Source organism: Terrapene carolina, unplaced genomic scaffold, assembly GCF_002925995.2.
Source record: "Terrapene carolina triunguis isolate 2854851 unplaced genomic scaffold, T_m_triunguis-2.0 Scaffold103, whole genome shotgun sequence".
Classification (NCBI taxonomy): Eukaryota; Metazoa; Chordata; order Testudines; family Emydidae; genus Terrapene; species Terrapene triunguis.
This window is the reverse complement of record NW_020664454.1, coordinates 3,792,636-3,819,415: the sequence shown is the minus strand read 5'-3', so window position 1 is coordinate 3,819,415 and position 26,780 is coordinate 3,792,636. Positions and strand designations below refer to the sequence as shown.

Here is a 26,780-nt window from a genome sequence, read left to right as displayed (position 1 = left end):
AAGTAAGGCAGCCATCCCTAGAAACCTTTGGGAGAGGATTGCAGAGTACCTCCATGAAAATTCCATCAAGATCTCTCAGGAGGATACAAGGAACAGCCTTATGTATATAAACAAACTGCTCTGCGTGCCTCCCTGCCATCGCCTAATCCTACAGGAGAACAAAAAGCAGATTCCAGCTTTGTCTCTTTTTGTTGTACCCTTACTTCTTCTCATATGAGTAAAACATTGAAAAGTAGACACCTGTGTCCTGCTAACTTCAGGTAGGGCTGGGTGCCATCTTCACATTTAAACATTTTAAGGGAGAATGCATGCACATACTTACCCGAGATTCCTTCTCCTGGATTGGGCTGGATGGTGCTCACTGATGGGACTGGCTAGACTGCGGAGGAGTCTTAAAAAGATTCTAGCTCATGGCATAGCTGGACGCCTCATCGCATTTCTCTTCTCCTCCTCACTGTTCAAGGCAGGGGTCTCTCTCTTGGGCTCCATTGAGGTATCCGTCGTGGTCAGTGGAGATCCCACTGGCGCTCCACAAAGTCTGTCATGCACCTCTTTGTTAAAGCAGCAGGATTGCGGCATGGCACTAGATCAACTCTTGCCCTCCCTGGTCTTTTGGAATGCCTGCTGCAGTTCCTTCATTTTCACGCAGCACTGCTGCTGATCCCTATCATACCCCTTCACATACACCTCTTGTGCTATCTTTTCATAGACGTCCATGTTTTGATGACTGATATGTAGCTGTGTCTGCTGAGCCTCTTCTCTCCACAGGCCCTGAAGATCCAATACTTGCTGTCTACTTCAGGCAGGAGTGTTTCTAAAGCAGTGATACTCAGACTGTGGCTCTTGAGCCACAAGTGACTCCTGAATGTGTCTCCTGCATGGCTCTTTGCAGCACATGATATTAAAACACTCTGTGATTTAATTATTAACCAATAAGGATGCTTTTACTATGTTATTAACCAATTAAGTTATCAACTTGCACTAAAATTAACTTATTTGCTGTGAGTATGTGTGTGTGTGTGTATATATATATATAGAGAGAGAGAGAGTAAATATTTCCCCAGTCATACAGTTTAAGTATTAATTGTACTATAGTAAACGAAATAATGAATTTACACTGCTGTGGATCTTTTGGGTAATGCTGATTGCTAATATGGATCCTGAACCATTGAGGTCTGAGTATCACTGGTCTAGAGTGTTGTGTAGTTGGCGTGGTCGGTCGGTTAATTTCACACAACAAGTGAGAACTGCTACTGCTAGGTGTGCTTGCCAAGCTGAGCAATCAGGAAAAGGCATTTTAAAAATATGGGCGTTTTAAAGGGAGCAGTGTGGCTTCCGGTCTCCAGGACGCCTGGGCAGTGGAGTTCACAACTGTGACCAGAGTGGTTACTAATGGACATTGTGGAACAGCTGCTGGAGGACTATTAGAGACAACCTAGGTCATGCAGTCTCTACACTTGCACTGTGTCAACTATAGTATGTTGACCACGGCTCAGTGCTGTTCAGGGAGGTGGTTTTACTTCTTCACTGTAATGGGGCACTTACATTGGCTGGAGAAAAATTTGAGTGTAGACACATGCACAAATAAGACAATGCAAAGTGACTTACATGAACCTAACTTTGTAGTGTAGACAAGGCCATACTGGTGTAACCTCTTGTGCGGACACTCTTATTTTGGAATAAGACTGACTTTTTGCTGTTTACATTATGTTCTTTGGAAGGAGTTTCAACTAAACAGAAAAAAGCCAATATTATTCCAGAATAAGAGTGGTCACATGTGAGATTATACCAGTTTATGAAAGTACAACTGATAAAATTTTCCTGTATCGACAAGCCCTTAGTGGAAGAAAAAAAAAAGGGAAAACTCAAAGACTCGCTTGCATGCCACACCTTTCCCAAATAGTGAGGTCAAGCAATTAAGGGTAGTGTATGGTTAGATTATGGAACTGAGAGTCAGGAATTCTCAGTTCTGTTGCTGGCTCTTCCATTTATTTTGTGTCTGCCACTGACTATTTGTGCTTCAGTTTCTCCATCTGAAAATAGGGGATAAAAACTTGCAGGAGTAATGAGGATTGATTGACAATTGTTAAATGCTTGTGATTCCCAGACAAAAAGATTCATAGATTCTAGGACTGGAAGGGACCTCGAGAGGTCATCGAGTCCAGTCCCCTGCCCTCATGGCAGGACCAAATACTGTCTAGACCATCCCTGATAGACATTTATCTAACCTACTCTTAAATTTCTCCAGAGATGGAGATTCCACAACCTCCCTAGGCAGTTTATTCCAGTGTTTAACCACCCTGACAGTTAGGAACTTTTTCCTAATGTCCAACCTAAACCTCCCTTGCTGCAGTTTAAGCCCATTGCTTCTTGTTCTATCCTTAGAGGCTAAGGTGAACAAGATTTTTCCCTCCTCCTTATGACACCCTTTTAGATACCTGAAAACTGCTATCATGTCCCCTCTCAGTCTTCTCTTTTTCAAACTAAACAAACCCAATTCTTTCAGCCTTCCTTCATAGGGTCATGTTCTCAAGACCTTTAATCATTCTTGTTGCTCTTTTCTGGACCCTCTCCAATTTCTCCACATCTTTCTTGAAATGCGGTGCCCAGAACTGGACACAACACTCCAGTTGAGGCCTAACCAGCGCAGAGTAGAGCGGAAGAATGACTTCTCATGACTTGCTCACAACACACCTGTTAATGCATCCCAGAATCATGTTTGCTTTTTTTGCAACAGCATCACACTGTTGACTCATATTTAGCTTGTGGTCCACTATAACCCCTAGATCCCTTTCTGCCGTACTCCTTCCTAGACAGTCTCTTCCCATTCTGTATGTGTGAAACTGATTGTTCCTTCCTAAGTGGAGCACTTTGCATTTGCCTTTGTTAAACTTCATCCTGTTTACCTCAGACCATTTCTCCAATTTGTCCAGATCATTTTGAATTATGACCCTGTCCTCCAAAGCAGTTGCAATCGCTCCCAGTTTGATATCATCTGCAAACTTAATAAGCGTACTTTCTATGCCAGTATCTAAGTCGTTGATGAGTTGAACATGTATTTCTCGTGCAGTCACCATGGTATCCAGGTCATATAGATGTACAAATTATTATTACTGCAGACAAACTAGCTTAAATTTTCAGACTCATATCTTGTTAGAAATAGTGTGTGATTAATCACTTGACAGGGTAATGGGTATATATATATTTTTTCCCACCCACAGAATTTGGGAAGAGATTCAGAAGATTGAAGCTAATGAATTTTATTTCCAGGATCAGGTACTAAATTAATCTTCAAATGTTTTCTTTGGGGGTATAGATCCTAAGCCCTAGATTTTTGAATTGTAATTGGGGGTTTTTCTATGTAACATTCCATAGTCAGTGAGAGTTAGATGGTTCTAACATCATGAGTCTTTGAAAATATAGTCTTACATAGATGAGGAAGAAGAAGCATTTGTTAAGTAGAAAGAACTTATATTCTAGATAGAGAAATGTTAAACTTTATGACTTGTGAAGTTGTTCTTTAATAAAACAAAATATGATTTGATTTCTTTGGTATATGGTGCTCTTCCAAGAGCTGTTTTCTTTTCCTCATGTTTTGTTTTCTCCCACTCCTTAAGGTCAGTTTCTCTTTATCATTCAGTTTAGATTGTAAGATACTTGTTACAGGACCCTTATCTTATTCACCTGTGAATCAGGGTGTATAAAAATAGATTTTTAAAATTAAAATTAAATATAGTTTTTTAAATAAACCTTTTTGAAAATATGGCAACCTATCTTAAGTCCTAAACTTACTATAATATAGTAAAATTATTTAAATTAATTAAACAAATTTTAAACGGTACATTTTTGCTTGCAAGTATTAAAGAAAGTCAAATCATTGAGCTAGCTAAATACCTAAAATCACAGTTTATTGAAGTGCCAAACCAGCTTTTGACAGCAGTAATTTCTTCTGCAGCTTCAGAGAGAATAGTTTCTTCATTTTAGTCTGTTCAGGTAATTCAGTTCAGTGACTAGATCATTCAAAGTTAAGAAACTAATTGAGAATTGAAAAGCAAGAAATCTTGTTTTTGTCATCCAATCTCTGAATAAAAACTAGGTCTGAGAGGATGAAGTCTACTAGTTTTAAAATCTTGAAGGATGTGGTGACCAGAAACAATCAGTTCAATTCACTAACTATGGATAATACTTCCTTTTTTAAATAAATCAGTTAGTTTCAAATGGAAAACATGTTTTAGAAACTTACTTTGTTAGGCATTCAACACATTTAAAGTAGTTTTATTTACCTAATAAAAAATTAAATGCTATTTTTGTGCATTTAATTGAATTTTAATTTCCACCCAAATAGAACTTGATACAAATCAAAAGTAAAAAAGTAATCATCCAGTAAATAAAAGATGCATCCATTCACCATTTTCTAACATAAGTAAAAATTAGGAATGTGAATAAAAGTTAAGGTACATAACAGCTTAAATAAATGTACAGATATACTGTATCCTCCTGGTTAGCAAAAAGAAGCACCAGATGTTGTGTAAAGCTATATTTAGTTGCAAATCAACATGTTTTAATAGTTCTCAACCAATGAGAATCTACCTGTCTTTAGGAAAATAACAAAAAAACAAAAACAAATGCAAAATAATATTAAAATTGATGAATGAAAATAAAGTTTCCTGTTTGCTGATTTAAATCATGATTAAAATAGGGATTTAAATTACTTTGGTTTAAATCAATCCACTGTACTGTGAAGTAATATGAACCTTAATGGTGTGCTATAAACAATTATGGTTATTTTCTTTTAGTGTTTCTGCATATTCTCACTTGCGGGAAGTAGTTCCCGCACTGCTGAACTTTGGGGAATTTACTGAAAAACAATGGCCACTGGAATCACATAAATGTCTCTTCATGGCACCACATGTTCAGTGCTGCTGTTATAGCCACCTCCACTAACCACCCTAACCCTAACCACCTCCACTTCTTTTCCATGGATAATTTCAGGTATAGGCATCATTGCTGTGTGACCAGAGAGTTTTTTCTTGTTCTTTACCAAGAGTCTTAACTTTTTTGTTTTAGTTTTGACATTTTCAGATAATTCCTGACACTGAATCTTCTCCAGATGAAAATGTTAGGGTTTCTTCAGCTTCTTCTCCTTATGAGAATGCTTTACCATTTCACAGACTTGTGGATAGAATGGTGATGACTGAAACTTTCATTGGTCACTGTCATAAACAGATAGTTAAGGGTTAAAAGCCTCTTTTACCTGTAAAGGGTTAAGAAGTTCACCTAGCCTAGCTGACACCTGACCAGAGGAACCAATGGGGGGACAAAATGTTTCAAAAGGAACGAGGGAAGTTCCCTTTGTCTGGGTCAGTTTCAGTTTTGGCCAGAGTGGAAAAGATCAAGGAATCAGCTTCTTATCAGAGTAGTGAGTATTAGAAAAGGAATAAATAGGTTTTGTTTATTTTCTTTTTGTAACTTGTCTTGTACAATTAGGGGAATAATCAAATTGGGTATTCTTTTGTGTAACTAAGTTTTGCCCAGGGGAACATCCTCTGTGTTTTGAATCTGTTGTCTGTGAGAGTAGCTGGTATGCTAATCTCTCCCAGAGGTTTGTCTTTCACCTTTCTTTTCTTTAATTAAAAGCATTCTTTTTAAGAACCTGATTGATTTTACCCTGTTTTTAAGATCCAAGGGGATTGGGGCTGGACTCACCAGGAATTGGTGGGGGGAAAGAAGGGGGATGGTTAAATTCTCCTTGTGTTAAGATCCAAGGGGTTTGGATCGGTGTTCACCAGGGAATTGGTGGAGGAGTCTCTCAAGGCTACCCAGGGAGGGAAAGGTTTTGGGGGGGAAGACAGAGTTTCCCAAATAACTCATAAATCATTTGGATGGTGGCAGCCAGACCAGATCTAAGCTGTTAATTGAGCTTAGGGGTTCACATGCAGGTCCCCACATCGGTACCCTAAAGTTCAGAGTGGGGGTGAAACCTATGACAGTCACAGTGGAAGACCCTTCCTATCCTGCGTTCTCCCCAAAAAATAAAATCATCCTACCAATATTAGACAGACTGTTGCAACCTGCAAAAGCAGTTTTGTCTACCTCTTCATCTTGAAAAAAGCTGACAAGTTATATCATTTAAAAAGTGAGGGGTTTTTTTTCTTTCACATGCATCCTACCATTAACTCTTCAGTAGAGGCAATAGCAGACCATAGATCTAGAGGAAGACAGTTGCAGTTTACTCCTTCTGAAAAAGGGAGGGAAGGAAAAGGACACAATTTGTAGAAAGAGATTTTCTTCTGCTTTGCTCAGAATTAGAGTGGCAATATTACCAGGCAATGATGTCGCAGAATCAATATTATTCATGGGAAACGATACCCAGGTTTCCAAAAGCACTCCCAGAAGAACAACAGGAGTTGGCTAATACCTTAGTAGCTGAAGGTCAGACAGTGTCAAAACATGCAGTTAAAAGAACATCTTTTGAGGGATCAGATTCAGCAATGAGAGCAGTTGTGTCTGCTTTATAGATGTGCTATAGAAACAAAATTGAAGGTAGATGACTGTCCCTTGATAGATGATGGATTATTTAGCAATAAGACTGCTGAGATACTGGAGAAGATGAAGGACAAAAGGTCTACTGCAAAATCTACCTGTTTACAAAAATAAGGACCTCTGTACCTATCTTTAAGTCCTTGAGGCAGTTCTACTCCCACATCATCTTTGCCATCTTATTATTCTCAAAGATGTCAATTTCAACACCAAAATATTTCCTTTGTAACCATAGCAGAGAAGGGAGCCTTTTAAGAGATGAATTAAGGGGAAGCAACCTTCATTTTTGACTTCAGGTTCGAATGTCAGGCTTCAAGTTTGATATGAGGATTGGGAGCTTCAGACCAGTCTGTGCTGATCCTCTCTCCCCACCCTTGAAGATAAACTTTCCTGTTACATCTGCAACTGAATTCTGTCACGTCTGAAAAATGGAATCTGGAGAAAACTGAAGAAGGTTATGCCATTCAATTTGAAGCCCTTCTTCCACTCAATGCATCCTCCCCCTTCTATCTCTATTTAGGGACCCATTTCATCAGACTGCGTTAAGATGGAGATTCAGTCCTCGTTAGAAGTGGGAACATTAGAGAAAGTGCCAAGGAAGTTCAAGGGTCAGCGTTTCTATTCCAGATATTTTCTGATATCAAAGAAAGATGGAGGGCTTTGTCCAATATTAAATCTACAGAAACTCAGTGCTTTTATCAGAAAATAGTTTCCACTTGTTGATTTAAGTATCCCTCATGCCATCCCTTTCAACCCTAGATTGGCTTGCAGCTCTCGATCTAAAAAGTGCTTATCTCTATCAGACCAAGGCATTGCAAATACCTTTGTTTCATTGCTGGACAAAATAACTTCCAATACAATCTTTAACCTCTCTACAGGTCTGCCCCCTCCTCCCCTGGAAATTACAAAATACCTATCTGCAGTAGTGGCTTGTTTGACACAATAGGGTATTTTTGTTTACTCTTATTTAAAAGATTGGCTCAATAAAGCCTCATTAGAAGATGGCTTTTCCAGAAACCTATATTACACATGTTTCCTCTTCAAGAGGTTAGGACTCCATGATAAACATGAAAAAGTCTCTTCAGCTACTTTCACAGTGGATTTGGTTTATAGGAGCAGTTCTCAACTCTCAGGAGGTCAGAGCATTTCTTCCAGAAGATATTTCTGAAGCTTCAATCTGCCAAAATGGTGGCCCATCAAAATCTTACTTGGAAAGTACAGTAGAACCCTATTTATCTGACCATCCATTATCTCTGGCTTTCCGCGTTAAACAGACAAGCAGCAAACACAGGTCCAGAAGGGGGTGATCACTCCTGTGGCCACTAGATGGTGGAGCAGCATTGCACTTTCCCATTCTTCGGTTTATCTGGATTTCTGATTAACTAATCTGGCCCTGGTCCCAATTAGATCGAATGAGCTGTATGTTCTTTCTAGGTTTCATGGGCCTTGTGTCTTCAGCCACTTGTGTTGTACTTTGTGCTCAGCTCAGAGTGAGAAGTCAGCAGCATTGACTGGCATTAAATTACAGACCAACTATAGAAGCACATTCACAAGATTGATCACCCTAAAAGAGATACTGCTATCTTTGACATGTACTCAGTGTGCCAGTGACCTGGGAGCAGTGTTTATCCTTCCAGCTCTGTTGAAAACAATCACCTTCGTTACCTCCAACCAGGCATGGGGAGCACATTTCAACTAGTTAACGGTTTGAGGTAATTGGAGTACTCAGGAAAGGAGACTGCGTACAAATATCCTGGAACTGAGAAAAATTAATTGGGTTCTCAAATCTTTTCTATATTGCATGCCGAATGAGGTACTGCATGCAGGCCATCACAGACAACATGACAGCAATGTATTATATTAGCTAACAGCGGGGGGTTCACTCTTCTTTGTTATGAAAGGAAGCAGTGACATTATGGGACTGGGGTATCTAGCACAACATTAGGTAGCTGTATACCTAATAGGCAGTGACAACAGTCTGGTGGTGGGTCAACAGAGCAAAGATATAATGGAACTTCATGAGTGGTCGTTAAAGAAATTGGTGATAGACAAGATCTTCACCCTGTGGGGATTCCTGGACGTAAATCTGATCATGATCAGACAGAATTCAAGATGTCCCAAGTTTTGCTTGAGAGCAGGGAAAGTCAATCTACCCATATTGGACTCTTTTCTCCTGAACTCGGGGAAGTGTCTGTTCTATGCTTTTCACCCTTCCCTCTCATCCATTGTGTGATGAAGTCGATAAGACAGGATGGAACAAGGATAATTCTGGTTGCCCACCACTGCCACAGCAACAGTGGCACTCGGACTTCTTCAGCTCTCCCAGGGAGTATACAGACCTCTCCTGGTGTTACTGAACTTCTTAATTCAACAGGAGAACAGAATTTATCATCTGGACCCTTAATCACTGCACCTGACTGCATGGGCTATAGGACTTGAATGGTCCTTGGAAAATCTTGTCCTTTAGAAGTGCAGGAAATATTGATTAACATTAGAAAACAAGCAACAAGCACAGGTGGACTAGATTTGTGAAGTGAATAAGAGAGAAACTATTGATTAACATTGGCGCACCAGTACATTATATTATTGAATACTTGATTCATTCAGATCTTCCAGGTCTTTCCATCTCCTCCTTTAAAGGATATGTAGCAACTATAGTCCACTGTGCATTAACTGATAATAAATCTATCTTGTCACAAAACAAAGTTAAGAAATTTATGAAGGGACATGCCAATATGCAACTGCCTATAAAAGACCCAAATACCATCTTGGAACCTCAATTTAGTGCTAATGCAATTCATGAACCTCAGCTGGAAATGCTTCTCCAAGAAGAGAAAGAACTATAAGAAGGGAGAGTAGACACCCCAAATGATCTCTTCCTCTCTACCTATGGCATTCACAAGACCTGAAGCAGCATTGGGGGGAGGGATCCTGACTGAAGGAGATTCATCCAGTAAGACTGCTGAAATGTGGTGAGAGAGACTTCGCTTTGAATTCACTTCAGTTGTTAAGTTAGGCATTAGATGCTTTTTATTTTTATTTTTCTTGTAATCTGTTCTGACTCTTATACCCTTGTTACTTGTATTCACTCAAAATCTATCCTTTTGTAGTTAATAAACTTGTTTTATCTAAACCAGTGTGTTTGGATTGAGGCATTTGGGAAACTCCATTTGGGATGACAGGATTTGTGCATATAATTTTCTATTAATAAAATGACAGACTTTATATGAGCTTGTATTGTCCAGGAGAGAGCTGGGTAGTACAAGACTTACATTTCTGGAGAAAGTTTGGGGCTGGGAATTTGCTGCTGTTACTCTGCAGTGTAATTCAAGAGTGGCTGGCTATCACATTCATACAATTTAACTGGGAGTAATTTACATGCTGGAGGCTGTGTGAGCAGACCAGGAGTGGTAGCTTTCACAGTAAAGCAGTGTAAAAGGCACCCCAGATTGGAGAACGGGACACAGCTGTTTATCGGTCCAGATTCTACCCTGGATAATGTCACAGTTGATCAGACACTTAATTTCATAGAGCAGTTCTACAGTCCCTGTTCAATCAGGACTCTGAGTCCCACCTTGTTTGTGAGGTACAGCTTGCCAAACTGTCCTGTGAGTGGGAATATGTAGAAGATGGTCAAAGAAATGAAGGTTGGTTACTTGTAACTGGAGTTCTTTGAGATGAATTCTGTATATTCACACTCCTTCCCCACCTTTGTTGGAGTTCTAATAGAATTCTGACTCTGGGGAGGTTAGAAGAATGAACTGAGATGGCAAAGGGTGCCCCTTTTATAGCCTTGTCCTCAAAATGTTCAGGAACACAGAGGGGAAGAGTAGGAGGGGTGCATGAATTTTCTAATGGGCACTGCTATGAGAAGGTTCCACCATCTGAGGGCACGTCTTCACTATCCACCGGATCAGCGGGTAGCGATCGATCTATCGGGGATCAATTTAGCGCGTCTAGTGTAGACGCGATAAAATCGATCCCCGATCACTCTGCCGTTGACTCCGGAACTCCACCGCAGTGAGAGGCGGAAGCGGAGTTGACGGGGGAGCGGCAGCGGTTGACTCGCCGCCGTCCTCACAGCCAGGTAAGTCGACCTAAAATACGCAACTTCAGCTACGCTATTTGCGTAGCTGAAGTTGCGTATCTTAGGTCGACACCCCACCCCACCCCCGTAGTGTAGACCTAGCCTGAGTTGCATCTCCCTGCCCATCCCATGAGTGTGACTATTCAGAATCTATCTTGAAGAACTCCGATTACAGATAAGTAACCTTCATTTCTTTTCTCAAGGATAATGGTGAGAGAAACTGAAGCTCAGAGAGGGTCTCCATGCAAGGGGACCTAATGCACTCAATTCCCTCTGATTTAAATGGAGGCGAATGTCCTCAGCACATCACAGGATCAGGCCATAAGTGAGGGAGCTGTCGTGGGGACACGGATTGTATGAAACGGTTAATTGTCTTGCTTGTCTCTGAAATAGTGTGGGGCTTCATGCAGCAACACTGTGTTTGACAGAATTCTTTCAACATGCCCACACACTTTTTACTACCATGGCTGCACCAGTGCATTCTGGGTCTCCTCAATACTGTTTTTGAGAGCCATGCTTATAGGTAACTTCAGAAAGTAAGGCCAGTCTGAACTGTGGGATGGAGTTAGGCTAAATCATTGAATTAGTGCAGCAGTAGTGATATTTTCTGGATTCCCCTCTGCACTGGTAAGAAATATTGTAGACTTCACTGCATTAGCCACGTGTGAGCTGCAGCCACTCACTGGTACAACTGGCACCTTTTATAAAACAACCAAAAAACCCCTAAAGCCCACCAACAACACAGACAGCTGCCACCTGTGAATATGAGGCATATATGTGTTCCAACCAATGGTATAGACGAGACCATAATTCTAGCGAGGATAATATGGTTATTCTCTTTGTTTTTGTAAAAGTAGCATCAAACCTTATTATTTCTCTGTACTTAATCACTAGATAGGCAGAAGGGACCATTTCTTCATTGTTTCTTCTTAAGGAAGGCCCTTCTAATGTTGCATAATTGTTTATGAATTGCATTTAGACTCAATAACCAAAACCAAAACTCTGCAATGCAGCACACAAGTTCTACTCAGCAAAAAGTGTTAAGTTTTAGTTGTCTGTTGTGTGAAACACAATTTTACTCATTTTACAGGCTGATCCAATTGATTATGTTGAAAGTCTTTGTGAGAACATACATATCTTTTGTAAGGAGGACTTTCTGACGGGCGATCAGCTCCTGCTGGAATACAAGCCTGAAGTAAGTAGCCCTATAGCTTTCAATGTGTATATTTGAGCTGGATAAGTTATTTATTGAGGGTGTACAGGGAATTTAGGCTTATTGAATCAGGTTTTCTAGATTAATTGGATCACTTTTATACTTTTTGAGTGCAGAAAACAAATTGCTTGGTTTAGGAGTTTATTTTTAGTCCTTTGTCTTCTGAACTTTCGGAGTAATTTAAAAATACAGTTGGACAGGAGTAGCTAAAGTTGCATTTTAACTGAGTTATTATTCCTTTATCTTTGTAGATCATTGCTGATGTCCTTAACCAGCTCTGCCCTCTGAGAGCAAACCTTGTTCTGTTGTCTGCTGCCAGTGAAAGAAAATGTCATCTAAAGGAGAGATGGTTTGGGACACAGTACAGTGTGGAAGGTAAAATGACCCGCTAAAGTGTTTAGAGATCTTTTAAAGTGCTCATTGAGACCATTAAAAAGGTGACAGTGCAATGTGCAGCCACACAGGAGTGAGAATGCAGATAGACACACAGAAACATCAGAAGGAAGGTATCTAGTTCTAGGGGTCAGCAACTAGGTACTGATGCAGTAGCTACTGCCCTATTAAATCTATCTGCTGTTAATAGACTAATTTCATGTTTTTCACAGATATTGACAAATATTGGAGTGATTTATGGGCCAGTGACTTTCAGTTAAATCAGGACCTGCACTTACCTGAAGAAAACAAATATATAGGTGAGTGAGACACTAGAATTTGGTTGGACTCTGTCATGTTTCTCTTCCCCATTCTGCTCAGTTTCAGAATGGGAGGTTCTGAGAAATGATCTTTTTCTTTTAAATGAATGTGTGGTTTCAAACTGTTCCTTTTGGAATGGAGAGAAAACATGGAAACATTTGTTTGTCTGAGCTTTTATTAAAGCATCCTTTTAATAAGTTTAAATGTTAGGCCAAATTTAATCTGAAAATGTCTGTTTTAAGATATTCTTAGTGCCCAACAGAGCAGCAACGATGCACTCATGAGTAGATTGCATAAAGCTATAGACCTGAGAATCTGATATACTGAGAGAGGCCGTGTTGTTTGGTTATCCCTGTTCTTTTGGGAAAAATAACACAGACTCTTATAGCAACTGGATCTGCCATCAGAAGTAAAGAGAATGAAGCACTTATCTCTTGAATCAGACTTACTAGCCTATCTGTTATTCACTTCAGGGTTGGCACTGGATATGAGCCAAAGATCTGGTATGCGATCTAAATTCATGACCTTTGGTTCCAGAAGGCAGTGTGCTATTAAATACACTATGGTGACATAGAAAAGAGGAGAGCAGTTTGTTTACAGTTTTGCAAGTTGCACACTTGTGCCAATGGTTGTGGATTTGAAATATAGTAACCCACATATTCTGTTTCTACATTAGCCACTGACTTCGCTCTGAAGGCATCTGATTGGCCTGACACGGAGCACCCAGTCAAAATTCTGAGTACACACCACGGCTGTGTGTGGTACAAGAAGGACAATAAATTCAAAATCCCCAAAGGTAACCCCCATTCGCTGGTGTATTAAACAAAATGTGCAAAACAAAGTTTTCCTATGCAATAGTACTGGCACCTAAATAGTACTGGCAATTTGTTTAGAATTCGGACTTGTAGCTCCTCTTTTTTCTCCCGCCGGGAAGGAGCCGCAGCCACTGGAGTGCAGCGCAGCCGAGAGCGGGAGGGAGAGGTGCGGGGCTCCCCGGCAGCAGCGGGGATTTGGCCCGCGCCGCCCACCCGGCCCCTGCCCGCTCCGCGCTGCTCCCGCCCGGACCCCACCGCGCTGCCCCGCGGGCTGCAGGGCTGGAGCAGCCTCGGCGCTGCACTCCCAGCCTCGGGCCCTCCCTGTGCAGCGGCCCGGGGGCTGGGCAGAAGCCCTCTGGCGCGGCGGGGTTTTTCAGAGCTGAGCCCCCCCCATCTCCCTCCCTCCCTTGCCAGCCCCTATTTGCCCGCCCGCCCGGTGCCCGGGTGCTGGAGCTGACTCACTAGCACCAGGATCCAGGTGCCGCCGCCGCCACCCCCTCCCTCCAGGCTGGCGCCGCCATGCAGCTGCAAGCCTGGAAGGGAGGAGGAATGCCGCGTGGTTGGGGAAGAGGCGGGGCCAGGGCGGGGATTTGGGGAGGGAGCCAATGGGGGAAGGAGGGGGCGGAGCCGGGGTGGGGGGGCGAGAGTCCCTCTGGGAGGGCAAAATTTCTTGTTTGTCCAGTTTCCTGACCAAACATCAGTCGGGACGCGGGACAAAGAAGCAAATATCGGGACAGTCCCGATAAAATTGGGACGTCTGGTCACCCTATTTGCAGAGCAGATGGACAATAAATTACGTGTGCTTAAGGACCCCGAACAACCTTGAAAGCCCTGGGACTCTATGTTCCGGGCCCGGCACGTAAGCAGTTCAAACCACAACTACCCCAGGGAGCTAAAAAGTCGTTTTGAGGGTACGCCTGAGGGTGACCTCCCAGTCTATTCTCTGGATCCGATTTTTCCCAATTTTTTGCAACCGCCTTTCCTTTTTCCTCCCAGCGTGGTCGGCGATGACTTTGGACCACTGGGTCCTCAGTACAGTGGTGCACAGCTACACCCTCCAATTTATTTCCACCCACCACCACCCCCCATCCCTCTTCAGGGACCCTTCTCACGAGAGTCTTTTCGAGTAAGAGGTTCAGGGGCTCTTACAGCTGCGGTGGTGTAGGAGGTTTCTATTCCTGGTATTTTCTGATCCCAAGGGTCTGAGGCCAAGGGTGGTCTGCGTCCCATTCTGGATCTGTGAGACCTCAACAGATACCTAAAGAAGCTAAAGTTTTGCATGGTCTTTCTGGCCTCCATTATTCCCTCCCTGGATCCAGGAGACTGGTATGCTGCCCTCGACCTGAAAGACTCATACTTTCACATAGCAATCTTCCCAGGACTCAGTTGCGTTCTCTGTTTTACGGTGGGTTCGGCCCACTACCAGTTTGCGGTCTTTCCGTTTGGCCTGGCTAAGGGTGTTTACCAAGTGCATGGCGGTAGTCGCAGCCTACCTCAGGTGTCGGGGTATCCAGATTTACCCGTACCTCGACGGCTGGCTGGTCAAAGGCAGCTTCAAGGTTCATGTCCAATGCAACGTCGCTGTACTACAAGTCACATGCCGCTCCTTGGGACTGTTGGTCAACCACAAAAAGTCCACGTTAGTGCCAGTTCAAAGGACAGAATTCATTGGGGCCGTGCTCGACTCGACCCGAGCGAGAGCGTTCCTGCCGTTAGACAGGTTTCAGGCCCTGACGGACCTCATCGCAGAAGTGTCCGCATTTCCCCTGACAATGGCCAGGGTGTTCCTGCGCCTGCTAGGCCACATGGCAGCTTGCACATACGTGGTCCGCCATGCCAGGCTCCGCATGCAGCCCCTGCAGCAATGGCTGGCGTCGACCTATTCCCAATCCAGGGACCACCTGAAAAAGATCGTCACCATTTCCCCGACGGTTCTCACCTCGCTGCAGTGGTGGATCAATCGCGAGAAGGTCCTGGAAGGAGTCCCATTCGACAGTCCTGCTCCATCTGTCGAGCTATAAGACCGTTTGGGTCTTATTTCACCAGATATAAAATGTAGATAACACTTACCTTCCTCACAGGATTGTTGTGAGGTGTAGCCCATTAATGTTTGTAAAGAGATTTGAGAATGCTAAATGGTAAGTGTTATAGAAGTATACCTCTTCCCCTATATAACGCTGTCCTCGGGAGCCAAAAAATCTTACCGCGTTATAGGTGAAACCGCATTATATCGAACTTGCTTTGACCAGCCGGAGTGCGCAGTCCCGCCCCCCTCCGGAGCACTGCTTTACTGCGTTATATCCGAATTCATATTATATCGGGTAGAGGTGTATAGATTGTTAAAAATAATGTACCTCTAATACAGTGACATTATAGCTGATGCTACTGTTTTTTCTTATTAGTACAGGGAGAATCTGCAGTATCTCTGATACCACTGTTTAATAATTGCTTGACAGACGTTGCTTCTTCTAATGGAGTAACTGGGGGCAGAATTTGGCACCAAAAGCATCTTACAGGTGACAGTGCCTGAGGGGGAAAGAACTAACCTTGAGTTTGGAGGCCTAGTAGTTTTAAAAAACCAAAACCAAACCAACTTCTCTTTTCCCCCTGTAAACTGAGGAAATGTGATCTGGAATCTTTGAGAGCCGATAAACATGAAAACTGTTCCCATTTTTGCTGTTCTGCTCAGAAACATGACATTTTAATTTTCAGTGAGAAACTTTTTAAAATAGGGTATGTATAATTATAGGGGTTTTTTTGTTGTACAGCATCTTTAGGTTGTTTTAGAAAGAAAAGTGTAAAATTAATTTATGTAAGCAAACATACAAAGAACAGGAGTACTTGTGGCACCTTAGAGACTAACACATTTATTAGAGCATAAGCTTTCGTGGGCTACAGCCCACTTCTTCGGATGCATGCTGTAGCCCACGAAAGCTTATGCTCTAATAAATTTGTTAGTCTCTAAGGTGCCACAAGTACTCCTGTTCTTTTTGCGGATACAGACTAACACGGCTGCTACTCTGAAACCATACAAAGATATGGTACTTGCCCTGAGTACTTTTATCCTGTATAAGTACTATAGCTGTTGTCACCAAAAATGTGTGCTCCTTAAGTATCCTGTAATATAAAGCAATGTTTTGCAAGGTGAAGTACAACTTTATGCTTTTCTTTAAATCTTCAGTTAAAAAGATTATATTGAGTAAGTGTTGGAGGGCTAAAATTTCTATGGTGATAACTTAATACAGATAAAAATACCATCTCTGAATAACCATTTATATGTAGTTCATAGAAAATTAACTGGGGATAAGAAATGGTTTGGAGAAAAAAATACTTACATGTTTGAAGCTGCCATTGTTTCTACAGTTGCTCATGTCAACCTTTTTCAAATTTCAGCTTACATACGTTTCCATCTGATCTCCCCACTGATACAGCAGTCTGCAAAGAGGTAAAGATTGATCTTATCTGTCTTACAGAACAAGATACAACTATAATTGTAGTATAGTATTATCAGTTAAAATTCCTCTGCAGGTTTAAAAAACAACAACCCATAGATCTTCCTTTGAATGAAACAAACCTCAAGATCATAGAAATCACAGAAATGTAGGGCTGGAAGGGACCTCAAGAGGTCATCTTGTCCATCCCTGGTGCTGAGGCTAGATTAAGTATACCTAGATCATACCTGACAGGTGTTTGTCTAATCTGTTCATAAAACCTCCAATGATGGGGATTCCACAACCTCCCTTGGTAATTTATTCCAGGATTTAACTATTCTTATGGTGACAATGCTTTTCCTAATATCCAGCCTAAATCTTCCTTGCTGAAAATTAAGCCAATTAGTATTTGTCCTACTCTCGGTGGACATGGAAAACAATTGGTCACCGTCATCTTTATAACAACCTTTTACATATTTGAAATCTGTTATCATGTCTTCTTTATCCTTTTCTTCTCTGAACTAAACATGCCCAATTCTTTCAACCTTTCCTTGTAGGTCATGTTTTCTAAACCTACATTTTTGTTCTTCTCCTCTGGAGTTTATGATTCTGTACATATTAATTCTCCATTATAGCACTTCCAATGCTAAATAAAACTGTGAGTCTCCCAAATGCCTTTACATAAATAGCATTAACACGTAATTTTCTGTATTAACACCCTAATATTCAACAAACAAATTTTACTGAAAGCTGTCATGTTGCCTAAAAAAATCCATTATTTATACCAGTTAGGTTTTAACCCACATATCCTGCAGTAGTCAGGTTGATTGTTATACTATCCTGAAATACTTTGTAATTTGAATAAGTTTTTCTTTTGATCTAAAAAGATTTTAAATTTAATCCCCAAAAAACTACTAAGTAGTTTTGTGTGCTTGCTGAATAAAGAGAAATACAGAACCCCGTGTTTCAGGATTTTGCTTTACCCAGGGGAAAAAATCTCTGTAGAAAAATAAATGTTTTTGTACTGTGTTTTACATTCTAAATTTTAAATGTTTTTAGCTGCCCAGTGAAATAGTTTATTTCTATTGGACACTTTTTTTATCTGTGTACTCTCAAACCTATTGACTTTAAGGCTGTTTCTTTTCACTCTCCCTTATTGATTCCCACCCTCACTTTCCTCATTCATACAGTGTGGTACTTTTTGAGACTTTTGTAAATATCCTTTCTCACAACCTTGCTGAACCGGCATATGAAGCCGATGTTGCTCAGTTGGAATATAAACTGGTATCTGGAGAGCATGGTTTGGTCATTCGAGTGAAAGGATTCAATCATAAACTACCTGTAAGTACCACTGCTATGTCCTCCTTACTACACACCAACTAGCCTTTTGCTGAATGTCACTTTCTAAACAACTCAAAGGCCTGAAATATTGGTGTCTTAATTTCAATTAATCTATTAATGGTTTTGCAACTGTTTATTGATGCATTCAGTTATCTCATGGACTTCCTGCTGAGTCGCTCAGAAACCAGCAGGATCAGTGAGTGCAGAGTTGCAGGTTAGCAGGGAGACATTGTGACAAAGATTGATAATGAGTGAGTAGGAAGGGAGAAAGAACTAGTCTCTTTGGTGCATTGGGACATGAAAATCCAATTAAAAGAATCTGAAAGTAACAAAATCTGACATACTTTATTTTATCTTAACCAAAATTTTAAAAAAGATTATTTTTTAATTGCATGGAGTGATTAGGATATCTTTGTCATGTAATAGCAAACTAACAATGAATCAGGAAATTGCCATCTTTGCTCTCTGAGATATATGGAGCTTGAGACAGGAGAAGGGCAGCTGAGCATGTGAACACAATAAAGAGGCAGAAGTATTTTAAATGTTTTGTAAGAAAAGTTGTCGTTTTGAAAGGTGCCTCACAGTTGTTTAATATTTATATACCATACCAAATAACAGAAAATATGATGTAGACATTAAACCTCTACCTTCTTTATTGTATGCATTTGCGCGCACACACACACTCAGCTTTCCTTAAAAATATTTGAATGTTTGTTTATTTAATAGATATGTGATTATATCCCATTATGTAATGCCTTAGAACTCTTATTGAAAAGATATATACTTTGTGTTTTTCAAATAGCTAAGTATGCAGATGTGAAGAACTTTAACTTCTAATTTTCTTCACGTTAAAGCACTGGATATGTGGAGTTATAAACAACCTTAATTATAATTTAAGTTTTCATAGCTTTTTGTAAATACTGACCATGTCTTTTTGTGATGTGTGTGTAAATGTAATCGTATTAATATCTTTTGGGATGAGGTTTTTTTTTAAAGGTATGTGCCCAGTGATAAAGTCTGAAGGCCATGGAGATTTGGGGGAGAAAATTAGAAGGGGCGACTCCACTAGGGGGACTGCAGTAGGAGCACAGCTGGTGCACTCCTCAAACAGCTGTGGCTTCTGCTTAGCCCCTCCAGACAAAGATGGACAAGATGCAAGTTCCCCTCTGGTTGTAGGAGTGTCCTAGAGACCAAGGCAAATGGTGAGGGGGATCTGTGGGGAGGTATAGCTACCCCATGTCACGTGAAGTTGGAGTGGGAGGCAAAGAACACAACATAGAAGAGAGCAAGAAGGGTGAGCTACCATCAGGAGAGGAGCAGATCTGGGTCAAGGGAGGAGCATGGTGATGCATCGGCTGGTGGGCAACAGGCAATGCCTGGTAGGCTGCATGGGCATATCAGTTGCTGGCTGCTGCCGCCGCCATTGCCCGGCTAAGTATCGCTCCTGTTGTCAACAGGTGTATTCTCAACTGCTCTTCTGTTGCACCCGCTGGTGCCTGTGACTGTTGCTGATTTGCTCAATATGACAGGGTTCCCTAGCCACATGAAGAATCTTTGATATAGGATGAACTCCACCAACCGGTGATGTAGAAGATCAGTTGCAAATGCAGCCGCTTATGACAGGATCCTTACATATTGAAACAATTATTTTCTTGGTAATGTTAACAGTAGTTCCAGCTCCCATGATTTTTTTCTTTTTGTGCATGATGGGATTTCACAAGGTGCTGGAGTTTGTCTTGTGATAACCTCCAGCCCCCTCATGAAGTTCAGCCTGCCAAAAGCGGACAGAATCTCTTTCCTCCACTTGCCATTCTCACAGGGATGGAGGAGGGAGCAAAGAGTCCAGCAGCTCAGTGCAGTTCTGCTCCCGCCTTCCTGGTCCACTCTGCCTGCCATTCTCACCGGAGGGGTGGAGAAGAAGGGAGCAAAGAGCCAAGCAGCTCAGGGCAGCTCTGGCTCCTCCCCTTGCTCCCCTTCTGTAAGAAAAATGGACAGGACAGCACCTTTGCTCCTCCTTCCCCCTCTTTCCGCCCCCCACTGCACCCGGCCTGGGAAGGGCAGAAGGGGGTAAAGAACCCTGGAGCTTGCCCCCCTTAGTCTGCAAAGGGGAAGATGGAACCCTGCTACAGCTCCCCCCCTCCACCCCAGGCCTGGGAGAGGAGGGTGAAAACCCTAGGAGGAGCAAAAGTGGTGGTGGGCAATGGGTTGTGGCGGCTGAACTGAGGAGGCTGGGGACTGATGGGGGGGTTGAACTTGGTGGGGACAGAACTAATGGGGAGATGGGGGAAAGGATTAATTGCTGGGCAGGGGATGGGCGGACGTGGGGTGAGAGCTCCTGCAGCAAGGGCCAAAATCACCTTACCCTATACATTTGCAAGAGTGGGCAACACTAATTCTCTCTCTTACATGCACACACTCGCTGTAGCTGAGGTCTGGCCTGTCATGAGTAATTAATATGTGAAGGGAGGCCTCATTTCTTGGAGGATAGAGTTAGGAAGGTAAACAGATCATTAGGCTGAAAACAGAATGTACTAAATAAGATCAGTAACTAGGTTAGTAGGCTAAGACGACAGAATATCTGATCCAGCTAAGGTAAGAGGGAGAACACCCAGGAAACCATTTACTAACACTGGAAAAGATAAGTTAGGAATGTAGAGAGAAGGTAAAGAGTAGTTCGAGTGTGGAAAATGCATTACAGAGCATGCTGCACATGGATTGGTTCCTGAAAAGTAACCAAGTCAATCCCAAAATGTGTGATGCAATGTAATGTGTAAATGTATATAAAGAAAGAGGTTTTCTGTGTAACATTGGATGCTTGGTACTCCCTATACCCACACTGTACACTTGAGTCTGATCAACTCAGTGTAGCTTTGTTGTACGCCAAATAAAGGAACCTGACTGACGAAATCTAGAGTCAAATAAAGTTTTTTGGATCCCAAAGAACTGGATGAAGTGTTCTCCCAGAATTGAACAAGGTGTTCTGGATAAACTGAGTGGAAAAGGTCTTGAAGGGAAAATGCATTCATGCACACAGGCGCATGAGCGCACATGGCAGGGGGAATTCAAAACTCAAAGGACAGACCTAAAAAACACAATGTAATCTTTTTTTAAAAACTCAGGATTTTTTGAGCCAATCTCATGATTTTTGTGTGTCTGTCTCATGAGTTTTGATCTCTTGAAGTTGGCAATACTGCATTAATTAACCTAAATTACAAACACAGCAGTCAAAATATTTGTGCAGTGTGGGTGAGTTTGACACTAGGAGAACCTTTCATTTCCTGAGTTTTATGCATTTAATTTATAACATTGCAATAAAACAAACTGTTAATGCATTTTACATTATTAAAAATTAGCTATATAAGAAATAGTTAATTTTCTTTTAACCGATTTAACAAAATTCTTCATTGATCTGAATGCTATGAGCATGAGATGTCCTGGCAATTGGTAGCTTATTCTTAACCAATTAATGTATTTATTCAGGACCTTATTAGAATGTTTAATAGATCTATACAGTGCAGTTCATGTTGATCCATGGATTATTAGATGAGTCTCCTTTTTATATAAAATATAATTCAAAATAATCCTCTTTGGCAAAAAATATTCTTCTATTTGGTAAAAATGGTTCAGAAAACAATATTTTATTTTCTTTCCAGCTGCTATTTCAGCTCATCATTGACCAGTTGTCTGACTTCAGTTTTACTCCAGCGGTTTTTGAGATGATAACAGAGCAGCTAAAAAAGACTTACTTTAATATTCTGATCAAGCCAGAGATACTGGCCAAGTGAGTGTCTGTGAGAAGGCTAATTAGATAGACTGGTTGTTGGGTGGAGGTACACACGGAGTGGAATCTTCTCTGCTTTAACTGTATTGTCATTGTAGCAGCTGCAGATATTTCCTTTCTTCCAATCACAAATTACTATGCAGTAGTATTCTTTCAGTGAATATAATGAATCCCTGCATAATATTTAAATACTTAGAGCACAATACTTAAATTGTCGCCTACTTCTGCTTTGTAATAAGTGTCTGGTGCTACTAATCAAATGCCAAAACAGAGGTGTTTTACTTATGTATATAAGGCTGTGTATTGGGCAGATTACAAAGTAATTACTATACACCAGGGTAAAGGAAGAGAGAGTGTTACTGGTTTGGAAGGGATATGTGAACTATTTTCTGGATTTCTCAGTGACACACTGAGGGCCTGGCTGAAGAGTGTTGGAAATCTATTTTTTTATGCTTATGGGGATTATATAAAAAGCTGGAACTGATTAACTGGCAGGAGGAAAAATAATTCTTACAATAAAAGTCTAATAAACATTGATACTATTTTTGTAAACTGCCACAGCTAAAACTCTTGATATGCATGAGACAATGGTGTAGGAAGCACGTGTTAAGGTTTATTAGGAACATTTTGGGAAAGGAAGAGCTTATACAGGAAGGATGGACTCCACCTAAACCAAAATGGAACTTGTCAGATTGCTGACAAGTAAAATTAAAAAGATTGTAGAGGAGTTTTAAAACTAAGGGCTGGGGGAAAGCCAGCAATTTTGGAGGAGCACATGGTTCAGAAAGAGACATCCCTTAAGGAAGGATTTATTAATGGGGATTCTCTATTTCCTACTAAGAAGGTGAGGATGGAAGTTGATAAAGTACAGGTAGGAACTGAAGAGAAACAGTGAAATGACAGTATCAGAGGGGTAGCCGTGTTAGTCTGGATCTGTAAAAAGCGACAAAGAGTCCTGTGGCACCTTATCGACTAACAGACGTATTGGAGCATAAGCTTTCGTGGGTGAATAAGAGTTTCATTCAATTCCATCACATAGTGGTAGACAGCTAAAATTTTGTAAGTGCTTGTATACAAATTCTAGACATCTAAATACTAAGATCGCTGAACTTGAGTGCCCTGTATTAAATGAGTATATTGATATAATTGTCATCTCAGAAACTTGGTGGAATGATGATAATCAATGGGACATCATAATACCACAGTACAAAATATATAGGAATGACAGAGTGGGTTGTGCTGGTTAGGGAGTGGCACTATATGTGAAAGAAAGGATAGAGTCAAATATAATAAAAATCTTCTGTGAATCAAACTGTACCATGGAATCTCTATGGGTAGAAATTCCATACTTGAATAATAAAAATATAGCAATATGAATATACTACCGGCCACCTGACCAGGATAGTGATTGTGAAATGCTCAGGGAGATAAGAAAGGCTATAAAAATAAAAAACTCAATAATAATGGGGTATTTTAAGTATCCCCATATTGACTGGGTACATATCACCTCCAGATGAGATGCAGAAATAAAGCTTCTTGACACCATAAATGACTGCTTCTTGGAGCAGATAGTCCTGGAACCCACAAGGGGAGAGGCAATTTTTGATTTAGTTCTAAGTGGCACACAGGATCTGGTCCAAGAGGTGAATATAGCTGAACCTCTTGGTAATAGCAACTATAGTGGAATTAAATTTAACATTTGTGTATGGGGGGAAATGCCAAAGAAACCCACCACAGTATCATTTAACTTTAGAAAGGAGAACTACATAGAAATGAGGAAGCTAGTTAAATGGAAGTTGAAAGGTACAGTCACAAAAGTGAAAACACCATAATAGAGGCTCAAATTAAATGTATACCCCAAATTAAAATTAAAAAACATAGTAAGAGGACCAAAAAAGTGCTACCATGGCTAAACAACAAAGTAAAAGAAGCGGTTAGAGGCCAAAAGGCATCTGTTAAAAATTGGAAGTCAAATCCTACTGAGGAAAATAAAAAGGAGCATAAATTCTCACATATCAAGTGTAAACGTACAGTTAGGCAGGCCAAAAAAGAATTTGAAGAGCAGCTACCCAAAGATTCAAAAATTAAAAGTAATTTTTTTTTAAAGTACTCCAATAGCAGGAAGCCTGCCAAGCAATCAGTGGGGCTACTGAATGATCACGGTGCTAAAGGAGCACTCAAGGAAGATAAGGCCATTGTGGAGAAGCTAAATTAATTCTTTGCATCGTTCTTCACTACAGAGGTGTGAGGGAAGTTCCCACACCTAAGTCATTCTTTTTCGGTGACAAATCTGAGAAACTGTCCCAGATTGAGATGTTAGTAGAGGAGGTTTTGAAACAAATTGATAAAGTAAACAGTAAAAAGACACCAGGACAAGATGGTATTCACCCAAGAGTTCTGAAGGAACTCACATATGAAATTGCAGAACTGCTAAGTGTGGTATGTAACCTATCTTTTAAATCAGCTTCTGTACCAGATGACTGAAGGATTGCTAATAAAAAAAAGGGTTCCAGAGGTGATCCTGGCAATTACAGGCCAGTAAACCTAACTTCAGTACCAGGTAAATTGATTAAAACTATAGTAAATAACAGAATTATCAGACACCTAGATGAACTGGATTGGTTGGGGAAGAGTCAACACAGCTTTTGAACAGGGAAATCATGCCTCACCAATTTATCAGAATTCTTGGAGGGGGTCAACAAACATCTGGACAAGGTGATCCAGTGGAGTGTACTTGGCCTGTCAGAAAGCCTTTGACAAAATCCCTTACCAGAGGTTCTTAAACAAAGTAATCAGTCCTGGGATAAGAGGGAACGTCCTCTCATGGATCAGTAAATGGTTAAAAGATAGGAAACAAAAGGTAGGAATAAATGGTCAGTTTTCAAAATGGAGAGAGGTAGATAGCGGTATCCTCCAGGGATCTGTACCAGGACCAGTGCTGTTCAACATATTCATAAATGATCTGGAAAAAGGGGTAAACAGTGAGGTGCCAAAATTTGCAGACGGCACAAAATTATTCAAGATAGCTAAATCCAAAGCAGATTGCAAAGAGTTACAAAGGAATCTCACAAAACTGGGTGACTGGGCAACAGAATGGTAGATGAAATTCAGTGTTGATAAATGGAAAGTAATGCACATTGGAAAACATAATCCCAACTATTCATACAAAATGATGGGATCTAAATTAGCTGTTTTCAAGAAACAGATCTTGGAGTCATTATAGATGGTTCTCTGAAAACATCCTCTAAGTGTGTAGCAGCAGTCAAAAAAGCTAACATAATGTTAGGAATTATTAGGAAGGGGATAGAAATAAGACAGAAAATATCATAATGCAACTATATCAATCCATGGTATGCCCACACTTTGAATACTGAGTGCAGTTCTGGCCACCCCATCTCTGGAGTGGCATGTGGAATACTGTGCCATGTGGGCGCCACTCCAGAGGGCGCCAGAGCCCGTCCCCTACGGATACTGCTGAGGGAAAAAGGTCTGGCACCGGTGCATGTGGCGAGCACACACACCTAATATGGAATGGACATGAGCAACACATCTCGAAGAACACCAGTTACTGAAAAGGGAACTGTCTTTGCTTTCACCTAAAACTCCTTTTTCTTTTTTAGATCTCAAGCACACCCATACATATGTTGTTGCAGTAGGTTTAGAGCATCTCAAAATATTTTTATTTACCTAAATCTAAGAGATAGTTTTGAGGAATCAGCGGCTAGGCTTCAGGGGGGCTCCATCTTCTATATAGCTGCTGGTGAACTTAGATATCAGATCCTTGCCCAAAGAAAACTTCCTCAAACTGCTCCAAAGTACCCTTTCTACTACATTTTTTATAAATTTTCTCCAGACAAAGCACATAATTCATAATAGCCTCTAACAGTCTAACAATTTCCCTAGTAACAGACAATAACAGTTCATTATTCTCCTTAGCAGCAAAGCATTTCTAATAATAATAAACTTCCAAATTAGAGGCACCTAAAACCAAGGTCTTTGTCTAAACATTCCCCCTATTTTAATGGGACCTTCACTTCTTGTCCCAACCTCCCATTCTGATAGAAAAACTGCAAACGTGCAGCTATTTGGCTTTGCCTCTCAGGGCCTAAGATTATCCTAGCTCTGTGATGTTTGGTTTTCAGCTGACAGTGGCTGAACACACAAGATGGCTGACTACAGTACTATCAAATTCTGGGGTACACGCAGGAATATCAAATTCAGGAGTATAAAACTGGCATGGCCCCACCGCCCTTCAGTTCCTTCTAACCACTGAAGATGGAGCAAGCTTGGATCACATGCAATTTCCTGACACTTTCCTCATCAATTTTTCAGGTTTTTTTCTGCCCCTTGGAGGCAAATGTTCTTTATAGTTAGATTGTCATTTAATCACATTTTTTAAAAGAATAAAAAAAGGAGAGTTCCGAGGACTGCTTCATTCACCCCTCCTGATGTGGGAGGCTCCTCAGACGTAGTTGGTTAAGCTAATACTGCATATGTTCAGTGTCAACTTTGAAGATTTTTCCAAAGCTGCAAAATCCATTTCTTCTTCCAGGAGTGTCTAGGGTTACCATATTAAAAAAATAAAAAAAGAGGACACTCCACGGGGCCCTGGCCCCGCCCCTTTCCCACCCCCGCCCCAACTCCACCCCTTCCCCGCCCCTTACCCAAAGTCCCCGCCCTAACTCCCCCTCCTCCCTCCCAGCCACGCGAAACGGGCTGCCCGAGCGCTACCGGCTTCACGGTTTGCCGGGCAGCCCCCAGACCCTGCGCCCCCGGCCGGCGCTTCCCCAGCGCAGCTGGAGCCCGGGAGGGGAAGCGCCCAGCCGGGGGCCCAGGGTCTGGAGGCTGCCCAGCAAACCATGAAGCCGGTAGCCCCCAT

At 41.3% G+C, this 26,780-nt stretch overlaps 1 protein-coding gene across 1 annotated transcript in view; it reads left to right on the top strand.

Annotated features, from left to right (window-relative positions):
• Window positions 1-26,780, top strand: part of LOC112120532 (nardilysin-like) — a 76,879-nt gene that overhangs the window by 36,183 nt on the left and 13,916 nt on the right. The window contains exons 14-21 of the mRNA XM_026651843.1: window positions 3,222-3,276; window positions 11,718-11,822; window positions 12,092-12,215; window positions 12,446-12,532; window positions 13,210-13,329; window positions 16,742-16,793; window positions 17,970-18,120; window positions 21,774-21,901. Coding sequence (XP_026507628.1) covers window positions 3,222-3,276; window positions 11,718-11,822; window positions 12,092-12,215; window positions 12,446-12,532; window positions 13,210-13,329; window positions 16,742-16,793; window positions 17,970-18,120; window positions 21,774-21,901 — 822 coding nt within the window. The remainder of the gene's footprint in view (window positions 1-3,221; window positions 3,277-11,717; window positions 11,823-12,091; window positions 12,216-12,445; window positions 12,533-13,209; window positions 13,330-16,741; window positions 16,794-17,969; window positions 18,121-21,773; window positions 21,902-26,780) is intronic.